The sequence below is a fragment of the Chiloscyllium plagiosum genome, unplaced genomic scaffold, assembly GCF_037043375.1.
Source record: "Chiloscyllium plagiosum isolate Xiang-an unplaced genomic scaffold, Cpla_swu_hap1 HiC_scaffold_17, whole genome shotgun sequence".
Taxonomy (NCBI): Eukaryota; Metazoa; Chordata; class Chondrichthyes; order Orectolobiformes; family Hemiscylliidae; genus Chiloscyllium; species Chiloscyllium plagiosum.
Window position 1 is genome coordinate 63887956 of NW_028270155.1, and position 12336 is coordinate 63900291.

General features: G+C 50.8%; 1 protein-coding gene across 1 annotated transcript in view; it reads right to left on the reverse strand.

Moving 5' to 3' along the window:
* LOC148147388 (uncharacterized) overlaps positions 1-12336 on the reverse strand; it is a 94320-nt gene that overhangs the window by 73244 nt on the left and 8740 nt on the right. The window contains exon 4 of the mRNA XM_087995610.1: positions 12083-12227. Coding sequence (XP_087851736.1) covers positions 12083-12227 — 145 coding nt within the window. The remainder of the gene's footprint in view (positions 1-12082; positions 12228-12336) is intronic.

Below are 12336 nucleotides of genomic sequence, written 5' to 3' on the forward strand. Positions count from 1 at the left end.
TGGTGGGGAGGAAGGTGTTATCCTTGCTCCTCCCTCCCAGACTGTTTTTTTCTGGTGGCCTTGGCCCTGGGGGATGACCTTTTCCCTGAGGAGCCAGGCGTCCTGGTGTCGGGAGAGGAGAGGGGCCCTGAGCCTCTGCTGCCTGATGACCTGAACTTGGGGCGTTCTGGGAAGGGGTGTACCGAGGAAGGTACTGCCGGTGACCCTGGGGGTGGGGTCGCTGGGGGTTTGAGGCCAGTTGGCGGTGCTGGACCAGCCCCCATCCTCTGGGTGGGGGAGGGGTCGGTGACCGAGGGTGACCTCCCGGAGGAGGGTTCAGGATCGGTGGCGGACACCGGGGATGACACGGACTCTGTCTGCAGTGATGTTTTTGAGTCCCAGGTGCCCCCCACCAATCTCCCCCTCGAGGAACTCTGGGAGTTTGTCGAGGAAACTGAGTCGCCGGGATAGAGCCCAACTGGCGCTCGACCGCTGGAGCTCCTTTGAGAGAGTTTACTGGTCGGCCCACGCTGCCCGCCAGGCGCCTGGGCTCGACGTGAACGAGTGAAAGTGAGTCAGGAACTTCCTGGGGGCACTCCTGGTGAGGGTGAGGGACTCCAGTGCCCCTCCCTCATCCTCCCTGTAAATATATATACAAGTTTGTTAATTGTACTGGTGGTGGTTGCACAAAGCTTCCGACATGGAGACGACTATAGCCAGCCTCAACATCAACGGCAGCAGGGAGTCACAGCGCAGATTCCAGACCCTCTCGGTCCTTCGGGACGGGAGGTATGCGGTGTGCTTCCTGCAAGAAACCCACACTACCCCGGGAGACGAAGCCACCTGGCTCCTGGAGTGGCGAGGGGTGGGGGGGTCTGCATGAGTCACCTCACCCGCAGATCTGGCAGGGTGGCCATCCTGTTGGCCCCGCATTTTCAGCCGGAGATCTTGGGGGTCAGGGAGCCAGTGCCAGGCCATTTGCTTCACCTGACGGTTCGACTGGGGGGCACGGTGAATGTCTACGCTCCCCTGGCCGGGCCGAGGCAAGCGAGCTTCTTCGGAGAAGTGTCCGCTCATCTCGCCTCCATCGACGAGAGCCAGTGCGTCGTCCTCTGGGGAGATTTTAACTGCGTCCTCGAGGACAGGGACCACGGCAGTGCCCGCACTGGCTGGGCGTCGGGGAAGAGGTTGGGGGACTTGGTCAAGTCCTTCGACCTGGTGGGCGTCTGGTGGAATCTCCATCCTGACTCCATCGCCTTCACCTTCGTGAGGCCTGGGGTCAGAGCGTCCAGAATCGACCGCCTGTACGTTTCGCGGACGTACGCCTCCTGTTTTCCGAAGGCCTCCACGTGGCAGGTGTCGTGCACGGACCATCACCTGGTGTGGGCGGAACTCCTTCCATTCGGTGCCAGGCTCGGCTCCGCGTACTGGCACTTTAACAACCTGCTGCTGGAGGACGAGCGGTTCCGGGACTAGTTTTGTCGTTTCTGGGCCGGCTGGAGAAGGAAGCGGGGAAGTTTCCCCTCCCTGACGCTATGGTGGGACGTGGGCAAGGCTCACATCCGCGTCTTCTGTCAGGAGTACGCGAGGGGGTCGACGAAGAGGCGGAAATCCAGGATCGGGGAGTTGGAGAGGGAGATGCTTGACCTGGAGTCATGCCTCGGTCAGCCCGTGTGGGCCCGGCCCTGTGCGAGGCGTACGAAGAGAAGGCCACGCTCCAGGACCTGCAGCTGGTCGGGGCGCGTACGTGAGGTCGCGGATCCAGCTCCTCCAGGACCTGGACCGCGGCTCCCCCTACCTCTACTCGCTGGAAAAAAGGCATGGCACCCGTCAGCAGCTCCTTGTGCTGCTGGCTGACGACGGGTCCCTCGTCTCGGATCTGGAGGGGATCAGGGCCCACGTCCGAAACTATTACACGGCTCTGTTCTCTCCGGATCCGTCCAGCGAGGATGCTCGCAGAGTTCTGTGGGAGGACCTGCCGCAGCTCAGCCCGGAGGACGCCGGAAGGCTCGACGCTCCCGTCACTTTAGAGGAGCTGAGCGGTGCTCTCGAGGGGCAAGTCCCCGGAGTTGGACGGGCTGACTGTGGAGTTCTTCAGGGCGTTCTGGGACGTCCTGGGGAGCGACTACGCAAAGGTCCGGGGGAGTGTCTAAATGCCAGAGAGCTGCCCCTTTCTTGGCGCAGGGCGGTTATAGTCCTGCTGCCAAAGAAGGGGGACCTTTGTTCTTTGAAGAACTGGCGTCCAATCTCCTTCCTCAGCACAGACTACAAAATCTTCGCCAGGGTGTTGTCTTCTCGCCTGGCCTCGGTGCTGGCCCACATGATTCACCCGGACCAGTCCTACACGGTCCCGGGCCGGAGGATACACGATAACGTCCACCTGGTCCGGGACCTGATCCATTTCTGTCGATGGGCTGGTCTGCCGAGCGCCTTCCTGTCTCTCGACCAGGAGAAGGCGTTCGACAGGGTCGATCACGAGTACCTGCTCGGGACTCTGCGGGCATTCGGGTTCGGGACGCAGTTCGTCGCCCGGATCCGACTTTTGTACACCGCCGCAGAGTGTCTGGTTAAAGTTAACGGGTCCTTGACGGCACCCCTTCGCTTCGGGAGAGGAGTGCGTCAAGGCTGCCCCCTGTCCGGCCAGCTGTATTCCCTGTGCGTGGAGCCTTTCCTGCGCCTCTTGCGGAGGAGGTTGTCGGCTGGTTCTGCGCGGCGCGGGCACGGGGGTGGTCCTCTCGGCCTACGCCGACTACGTGCTCCTCACTTTCACCGACCCGGCTGACCTGGGGAAGATGCGAGAGTGTACTCGGCAGCGTCTTCCGCCAGGATCAACTGGGCCAAATGTTCCGGACTACTGGTCGGCCCGTGGCGGGTGGACTCTCTGCCGGAGGAGTTACGGGGGTTCAGCTGGAGTACCACCCATCTCCTCTACCTGGGGGTCTACCTTAGCCCGGCTGAGGAATCCTGGCCGGCCAACTGGCAGGAGCTGGAGGCCAAAGTCTCTGCTCACCTAGGCCGCTGGACAGGACTGCTCCGAGTGCTATCTTACAGGAGTCGAGTGCTGGTCATAAACCAGCTGGTGGCTGCCATGCTGTGGTACCGGCTGGTCACTTTGGTCCCTCCTCCTGGCTTTGTCGCTGACATCCAGAGAACGTTGGTCGACTTCTTCTGGGACAAAAAGATGCACTGGGTCACTGCCCAGGTTCTGAGTCTCCCTATTGAGGAGGGCGGTCAGTCGCTGGTGTGTGTCCGCACCCAGGTCGCGACGTTCCGCCTTCAGACCTTGCGGCGATACCTTTACGTCGAGCCTCCTCCTAGGTGGTGCGCCCTGGCGACGTATTTTTTCCACCAGGTGCATAACCTCCACTACGACACGCAGCTCCTGTTCGTTGACCGTGACGGTTTGGAGGTCGCCCTCAAGACGCTGCATCTTTTACCAGGACCTGATCACTGTCTGGGACATGGTCGAATCGCGTAGCACCTACCCTCCGGCTGGAGTAGCGGCTGTCGTCAGGGAGCCGTTGCTCAGGAATCCGCACCTCCGTACTCGCGGGTTCGAGTGGCTGTCGGAGGGGAGGGCCGCGGCGGCGAGGGTGACCAGGGTCGGGGACGTGCTGGGTGCCGGGGGCCTGGGCTGGACGCTGCCGCAGGACATAGCAGGCAGGGCAGCGGTAGACGTCCGGTACGTGGCCACCGCCATCCGACGCCTTAAAACGGCAGTGCTCGGACCCGACGTAGTGCACCAGTTGGAGGACGCTCAGGTGTGCGGTGGGATCCCGTCCGCGCTCACCCCAGCCCGGACGGAATTTCACATTGGCCCCAAGGTCCCGTACTTCCCGCGGGAGCCTGTGCCCCACAACCTGAGCCACCTCCAGAATTTTAATTTTGTTCCCTTTCAGGGGGTAAAAAGGAGAGCCCTGTACCGACTGCTGCTGCACACCGTCCACCTCTTCTCCCTCATCCACCGTCCGGACACGCCTTGGCGTGCCCATTTGCCACCGGGCGGTGGGGATCCCCAGTGGAGGGCTCTCTACGTGGGAGTCCTCCCCCTTTCTCTCGGGGATCTGGGGTGGAGGGTGCTGCACGCAGCAGTCCCCTGCAACCGCAGGTTGCGGTGGTTCACGGACTCCCAGCCCAACTGCTTGTTCTGTGGTGCTGTGGAGTCTGTGGACCACGTCTATATTGGGTGTGGGCGTTTGCACTCCCTTTTTTGATTTTCTCAAAATCCTCCTCCTCTACTTTTGGTTGTACTTCAGTCCCACGCTCCTGATCTTTGGGCACCCGGTACGGAGGAAGGAGGGCAGGTCTGAAGGCCTCCCTCGTGGATCTGCTCCTGGGCCTGGCCAAACTGGCCATCAACAGGTCGAGGCAGCGGGCCGTGGAGGGGGTCGTTAGGGCCGACTGCCTGCCCCTCTTCCGCGGTTACGTTAGGGCCCGGGTGTCCTTGGAGAAGGAGCACGCGGTGTCCACCAACACCCTGGAGTTGTTCAGGGAGAGGTGGGCGCCGCAGGGAGTGGAGTGCATCATTTCTCCCTCCAACTCTATTTTGATTTAGTCCCTACCCTCCCCTTCACTGGTTGATCACACAGCACTGCCCTTTGATGTGAAGGGCAGTGCTTGTCGCTTGTCACTGGCCACCCGGGTGTTTTCCTATCTTCCTGATGGTGGAAATTGAATAAAGATTTGTACACTTTGTGTCTCTCACTGTGTCTTACACCTGCACACACACACCCCGGGTGCTGGGGAAAAAATAAGCACTACTGCAGTTAGGCGGTAGTGTGGGGGTTAATAAAAAATAAATAAACAGGGAATTATCACACAGTTTTTTTTAAAAAAAAAAAGAGTGGAGAAATGTTCAATGGAGTTTAAGCTGGGTAAGTGTGAGGTGATATACTTTGGGTGATCAGATGGTAAGGAAAAGTTTTCAGTTAATGGCAGGATCCTGAACAGCATTGATATATTGAAGGGTCTCAGGTTCAAGTCCATAGCTCCCTGAAAGTGGCCACCCAAGTAGATACGGTGGTAAAGAAGGCATCTGGAATACTTGCCTTTATTGATTCAGGATGTCAAGTTGCACCTTTATAATAATTTGATTTGGCCACATTTCGAGTACTGCATTCAGTTCTGGTCAGCACATTACAGGGTGGCTGATGTGGAGGCTTTGGACAGGGTGCAGAAGAGGCTTACCAGGATGCTGCCTGGGTTAGAGGGTCTGAGCGAGAGGGAGAGAGTAGACATACTCAGGTTGTTTTCTCTGGAGCAGCAGAGGCTGAGGGGAGACTCGATGGAAGTCTATAAAATGGTGAGATGCACAGATTGGATTGACAGTCAGAATACTTTTTCCCTGAGTTGAAATGTCTAATCCTAGAGGACATGCATTTAACGTGAGCAGGGGCAAGTTCAAAAGAGGTGTGAGGGGTAAGTATTTTACACAGAGAGTGGTAGGAGTCTGGAACATGCTGCCGGGCTGGGGTGGGTGGGGTTGGAGGCAGATACGATAATGGTGTTTAAGGGACTTTTCGATAAGCACATGAATATACAAGGAATGGAGGGATCTGGACCATGGGCAGGCAGAAGGGATCAGTATAATTTGGCGTTGGGTTAAGCACAACATTGTGGGCCGAAGGGTCCGTTCCTGTGCTGTACTGTTCTATGTTCTAATATTTCATGTTTATTCTTGCAAGAGGATCGAGGTGCCAGTGAATTGTAATTGGATTCCAGATGGGTGCCATTACTGAATACACTGATTCATGATGAACACAATTGCCCCTGGGAGGGCAACACAATCAAAGTGTTCATCCCCAAAGTGAAAACCATTTGGTGACAGTCTTTGTGTTTTATTGTTCAGTGTAGTTTGAATTGAAAATGGCAAAGTTTCACAGAATAGGAGCAGGAGTAGGCCAATCGGCCCTTCGAGTCTGATCTACCATTCAGTATGATCCTGGCTGTTTGTCCCCTCATCTACATCATGAATATATATTGTGAATAACTGGGACCCAAGCACCACTACTTACTGCCTGTCACTAAGAAAAAGACGGATTGATTCCTGCTCTTTGTTTCCTGTCTGCCAACCAGCTCTCTATCGATGACAGTGCACTACCACCAAACCCACACACTTTAATTTACATTAATCTTTTCTGTGAGACCTTATCGAAAGCCTTCTGAGAATCTAAATAAATCACATCCACTAGATATTCCTTAATTAGTCTACTTTACTATGAATTTGCCAAGCATGAAATGACTGTCCAATCATCTCACTGCTTTCTAAGTGCACTGCTATTAAATCTTTCAAAAAAGACTTGAGCGTTTTCCTAACTACTGTTGACAGGCTAGCTATTCTATAAATCCATGTTTGCTCTTTTTCTAAAATAGTGAGTTAAATTAATGACCCTCCAATCTATTGGGACTGTTCCAGAGTCGAGAGAATTCTGAAAGATGACCACCTGTTTCTCAGGCCACTTCCTTAAGTACTCCAGGATGGAGATTGTCAGGCCCTGGGCAGTTATTGGTCTTTAATCCCATCAATTTCTCCAATTGTTTTCCTTCAGTTCCTCCCTCTCACTAGATTCTGATTCCCTCAACATTTTTCAAATGTTATTTATGAAAATCAGACTAAACTATGTATGTAAATGTTCTGCCATCTCTTTGTGCCCCATTATACCTTCCCTTTTTCAGATTGTAACGGATATACATTTTTCTTCAATCACTGTTTCTCTCCAACTGAATAAGGAACTGTATCATACTATGGCCAGTCTTTCCCAAGGGGCCTCTGACATCAACATTTGCAATCATTCCTTTCTCACTACACAATACTCAGTCTAGGATGCCCTATCCTCTATTTCATTCATCAACACATTGATCCAGAAAATCATCTCGCAAACGCACTGGAATTCCTCTTCCTACAGCATTGGTACTGGTTTGATTTGCTCGATCTATCTGCAGATTAAAATTACCCTGAATTACCATGTATCTGTTTCTATGATTTCCTGTTTCATGCCTACATTACCACGATAGTTTGTTGGTCTATATACAACTTCCAGTGTTGGTTTATGTCCCATTGGTGTTTCTAAGCTCCATTCAAAGAGATTCCATTTCATTGGAGTCAATATCCTTCCTAACTATTGCGTAAATTGCTCTTTAACCAGCAATGTTCCCCGACCTCCTTTTCCCTTTTGTCTGTTGTATCTTTTGTTTTTGTCCTGGCTTCCCACTCTGTCTCCCTGGATAGGTTCCCATCCCCCTGCTATTTCAGTTTGAATCCTCCCTAACCAGACTGGGAAATACTCCCAGCACGACATCAGTACCAGTCCCACACAAGTGTACACCATCCAGACTGTACTAATCCCACCGCCCCCAGACCTCCCCCCAATGCCCCAGTAATCTGACACCCTCCCCCTCATACCATCTCTCCAGCCACATATTGATCTGATGTATCCTGCTATTTCTACTCTGACTTGCAAATGGTATTGGGATCAATCCTGAGATCACTACCTTTGTGAGTTTCCTTTGTAACTTGCTGCCTAACTCCCTACATTCTGCTTTTACGTCCTCATTTCTTTTTGTAACCTATGTTGTTGACATCAATGTACTCTACAACCATTGGCTGTTCATCCTTCCTCTCCAGTCCTGCAGAGCCAACCATGGTGCAACAGATTTTAGGGTCATTACATTCCTCTGAGAGGCCATTACCCCCAGCAGGATCCATTGTGGGTCTATGTGTTTTACAGGGGGATAGCCACAGGGGATTCCTGCACTTGCTGCATCGTTCTGTGACTCTGCTCAGTGGTCATCCATTCACTTTCTCACATCTGAGCCTGCGGTGTGACCATCTCCCTCCGCAATACCCTCAGCCTCCCAGATGCTCCACAGTGTCCCCAGTCTCTGCTCCAGCTCTGAAACCCAGGTTCCCTTTCAGTAGCTGCAGCTGGAGCCACTTCCTGCACATGTTCTGGTCCCACTTTCCCCACAGAGCAGGAGGAGCACACCACGGCATTGAGATCTACTCCCATGACTTTCTGCTTTTAATTAGACCCTTTGATTGTCTGTAAAACCAATAACATTGATTGTTTCAGGTTCTTATTCTCTGGACCGGTCTATAGTTCTCTGGCTTGTCTTTACCGCCCTTCTTAAACAGTTCAAAGTTTGGGAGAAGATTTGTAGCTCGGGTGCTCGTTGTTATCACCAATAGGATAAACAACTCACTGAGGAACCTACAAAAAAACAGACAGATAACCAGGGTTGACCTACAGAGAATGAAACCTGAAAGCAACAACACCCCCAGATTCTCTGCCAACCTAAAGTGCACAAACTAAACATCCCACTCAACCCATAGTATCACTACCAGGGACACCATCACACAAACTGGCTAAAGAACTACAGCAAAAACTGAAACACCTGATCAGCGGATCCAGACACTTTATACAATCCACACAGGAATTCTTGGACATCATCAGAAATATACACATAGACAAGGAAGAAACCATGGTCTCATTCGATGTAACGGCACTGTTCACCTCTATCGACGAAACCCTAGCCAGAGAAACAATAGCCAATCTGCTGGACATACAGAACAGACAATAAGACGGGGAACCTATCAATAAAGACGGCATACTCAAACTACTGGACCTGTGCCTCACAACACACTTCACATTCAACAACCAAATATATGAACAAACCAACGGCACACCCATGGGCTCACCCATCTCTGGACTCATAGCAAAAGCGGTAATGCAAAGGTTAGAACAAACAGTCTTACTGCAAATTCAACCCAAACTCTGGGTCAGATATGTGGTTGACACCTTTGTAATCATTAAAAACACAGAAATAGAGAACACACACCGGATCATCAACTCCACACTCACAGGAATCCGATTCACTAGAGAGGAAGAAAAGGACAACCAACTCCCATTCCTAGACGTGATGGTACAGAGAACACCGAACGGAGAATTCACCACAAAGGTACACAGGAAAGCCATACACACAGACCAAGTCCTAAACTACGAAAGCAACCACCCCAACACACACAAAAGATGTTGCATCAAGACACTGTTCAAAAGAGCTACAACACACTGCAGCACACCAGAACTGCAAAAAGAAGAAGAGGAACACCTCTACAATGTATTCGCCAAAAACGGATACCCCCGCAATTTCATCAACAGATGCCTAAGGGAAAGACAACAGAACGAGGACATGCCACAACCCAAAGGACTAGCCACACTACCATACATCAAGAACATTTCTGAACTGACAGCCAGACTACTGCGACCACTAGGACTCATAACAGCACACAAACCAACAGCCACACTCAGACAACAACTCACCAGGACAAAGGACCCGATATCCAGTATGAGCAAAACCAACGTAATATACAAAATCCCATGCAAGGACTGCACAAAACACTACATAGTACAAACAGGAAGACAGCTAATGATCCATATCCATGAACACCAACTAGCCACGAAACGACATGACCAGCTATCCTTAGTAGCCACACACTCAGATGACAAGCAACATGAGTTCGACTGGGACAACACTACTATTATAGGACAAGCCAAACAGAGAACAGCCAGTGAATTCCTAGAGGCATGGCACTCATCCACAGATTCAATCAATAAGCACATCAACCGGGACCCAATATACCGGCCACTACAGCGGACAGCTGGAACTGACAACCGGAAGCGGCAGGTACAAACCACAATAGATGCCGGAGGAAACACCACAGAAGCGCTTCACAGGAGGCTCCCAAGCATTGAGGATGTCACCTAGACAGGGGATGAAACGTCTGCAACACAAATTCCCAGCTCGGCGAACAGAACCACAACTTCTTAAACAGTGGCACCACGTTTGCCAACCTCCAGTCTTCCGGCACCTGTGACTATCGATGATACAAATATCTCAGCAAGAGGCCCAGCAATCACCTCTCTAGCTTCCCACAGAGTTCTCGGGTACATCTGATCAGGTCCTGGGGATTTATCCAGTTTTAACCGATTCAAGACATCCAGCACTTCCTCAGCTATAATCTGGACATTTTGCAAGATGTCACCATCTATTTCCCTAAAGTCTTTATCTTCCATATCCTTTTCCACAGTAAATACTGATGCAAAATATTATTTAATATCTCCCCCATTTTCTGTGGCTCCACACAATGGCCGCCTTGCTGATCTTTGAGGGGCCCTATTCTCTCCCTAGTTACCCTTTTGTCCTTAATATATTTGTAAAAACCCTTTGGATTCTCCCTAATTCTATTTGCCAAAGCTATCTCATGTCCCCGTTTTGCCCTCCTGATTTCCCTCTTAAGTATACTCCTACTTCCTTTATACTCTTCTAAGGATTCACTCGATCCATCCTGTCTATACCTGACTTATGCTTCCTTCTTTTTCTTAACCAAACCCTCAATTTCTTTAGTCATCCAGCATTCCCTTTACCTGCCAGCCTTCCCTTTCACCCTGACAGGAATATACTTTCTCTGGATTCTTGTTATCTCATTTCTAAAGGCTTCCCAATTTCCAGCCGTCCCTTTACTTGCGAACACCTGCCTCCACTCAGTTTTGAAAGATTTTGCCTAATACCGGCAAAATTGGCCTTTCTCCAATTTAGGACTTCAACTTTTAGATCTGGTCTATCCTTTTCCATCACTATTTTAAACCAAACAGAATTATGGTCGCTGGCCCCAAAGTGCTCTCCCGACTGACACCTCAGTCACTTGCCCTGCCTTATTTCCCAAGAGTAGGTAAGTTTTGCACCTTCTCTAGTAGGTACATCCACATACTGAATCAGAAAATTGTCTTGTACACACTTAAGAAATTCCTCTCCATCTAAACCTTTAACACTATGGCAGTCCCAGTCGATGTTTGGAAAGTTAAAATTCCTGACCATAACTACCCTATTATTCTTACAGAGAGCTGAGATCTCCTTACAAGTTTATTTCTCAGTTTCGCTCTGACTATTGGGGGGTCTATAATACAATCCCAATAAGGTGATCATCACTTTCTAATTTCTCTGCTGCTGGGACGTGGGGGTTGTATATATGGATTGTAACAACCCGACTCCTCTGCGCAGGAAGTACACACAACGGGACCACCGACAAGATGGAGAACAGAGGTTCCCCTTCCTTCTCCTTGAAGACCTTCAGGAGCTGCTCGCAATTCTTCATGCTCCTGAAGGTCACGTCAAAATAGCTTGCCCCAGGGAAATCCTGCAGGCAGTACACGACCGCTGCATCGAACCCACAGCACTCCAGCAAAATCTTCTTAATAAACACCGTCCGATCGACCAGTGTGCACTCCTCCACCTTCTTCACAGACACCCTGACTGTGTTGCGAATGCCCTGGCCTGGGCTGCGAGTACCTGAATTGGCGTTAGGCCGAAGCCAGCATGAAGATCCACCAAGAGCAGGTCAGCATAACCAAATAAACCTCCAACATCCTATCACGGTCCAGCGATGATCTCCATTAGCTCTGATGACTCGCAACACGACCCCCGTGGTATCTCCCCAGCCAGTACACGTCTGCCGCGCCGAACCTGCAGGACCCGAGCAGAATCTCTTCCTCTGGTCCTCAGGGACTACACATATTCCGAGCCAAAAGGCCGAGAAGCGGCCCAGACTGCTTCAGTGCGATGCTGACTGTGGGACACCCTTCCCAAACTGCTTCAGTGTGATGCTAACTATGGGGCGGGCGTCCCTTCCTGCCTCTCCCTCTGCTACTAAAAAGCACCACAGGCCAGAGAGTCTGGCAGCATCCAGTCAGTACAAAATGTGTCAGTTTGTATGAAATGGCAGAATACACTGTTCAGGCTCATTTTTAATTAAAATGTTTGAACTAAGCACACATCAAAATGCACTTTAGCATTTCAGGAATTTTACTGGTAAGACAAAAGATTGAAGTTGAAAAAAGCAGCAGTGCATTTTACACAACAAATTTTATTCACTTATCAGAAACCTTAAAACTAGACGAACACTCCTCGCAGACATGTTACTGAAGCAGGAAGGAACAAAAACCTGGCAGTGGATCTGTTTAATCCTTGGATAAAATACGTCTAAAATGTGTCCCCTCACCACATCAACTTTTAAACATTTTTTCAACTTCAAGTTGTCAGCACTTACCCGACTGAAATGTTCCCATCACATTGCCCCAGGATCCTGTTGGCCAGTAACATTGCATAGCGAGCATCATTTAGTTTCAATTGTCCTTTCCTTGTGAGGTCAGTCAATTTGTTTTTCTGATTTATGAAATCAGCGAATGGTGATTCTAATAGGAAAGGGACAGTGAGAAAGAAGAGGGAAACTCAACATCTCAATATCAGGAAAATATTTCAAACTTTGAGATATTATGTATATGTTTGCAAATTGCAGTGTAA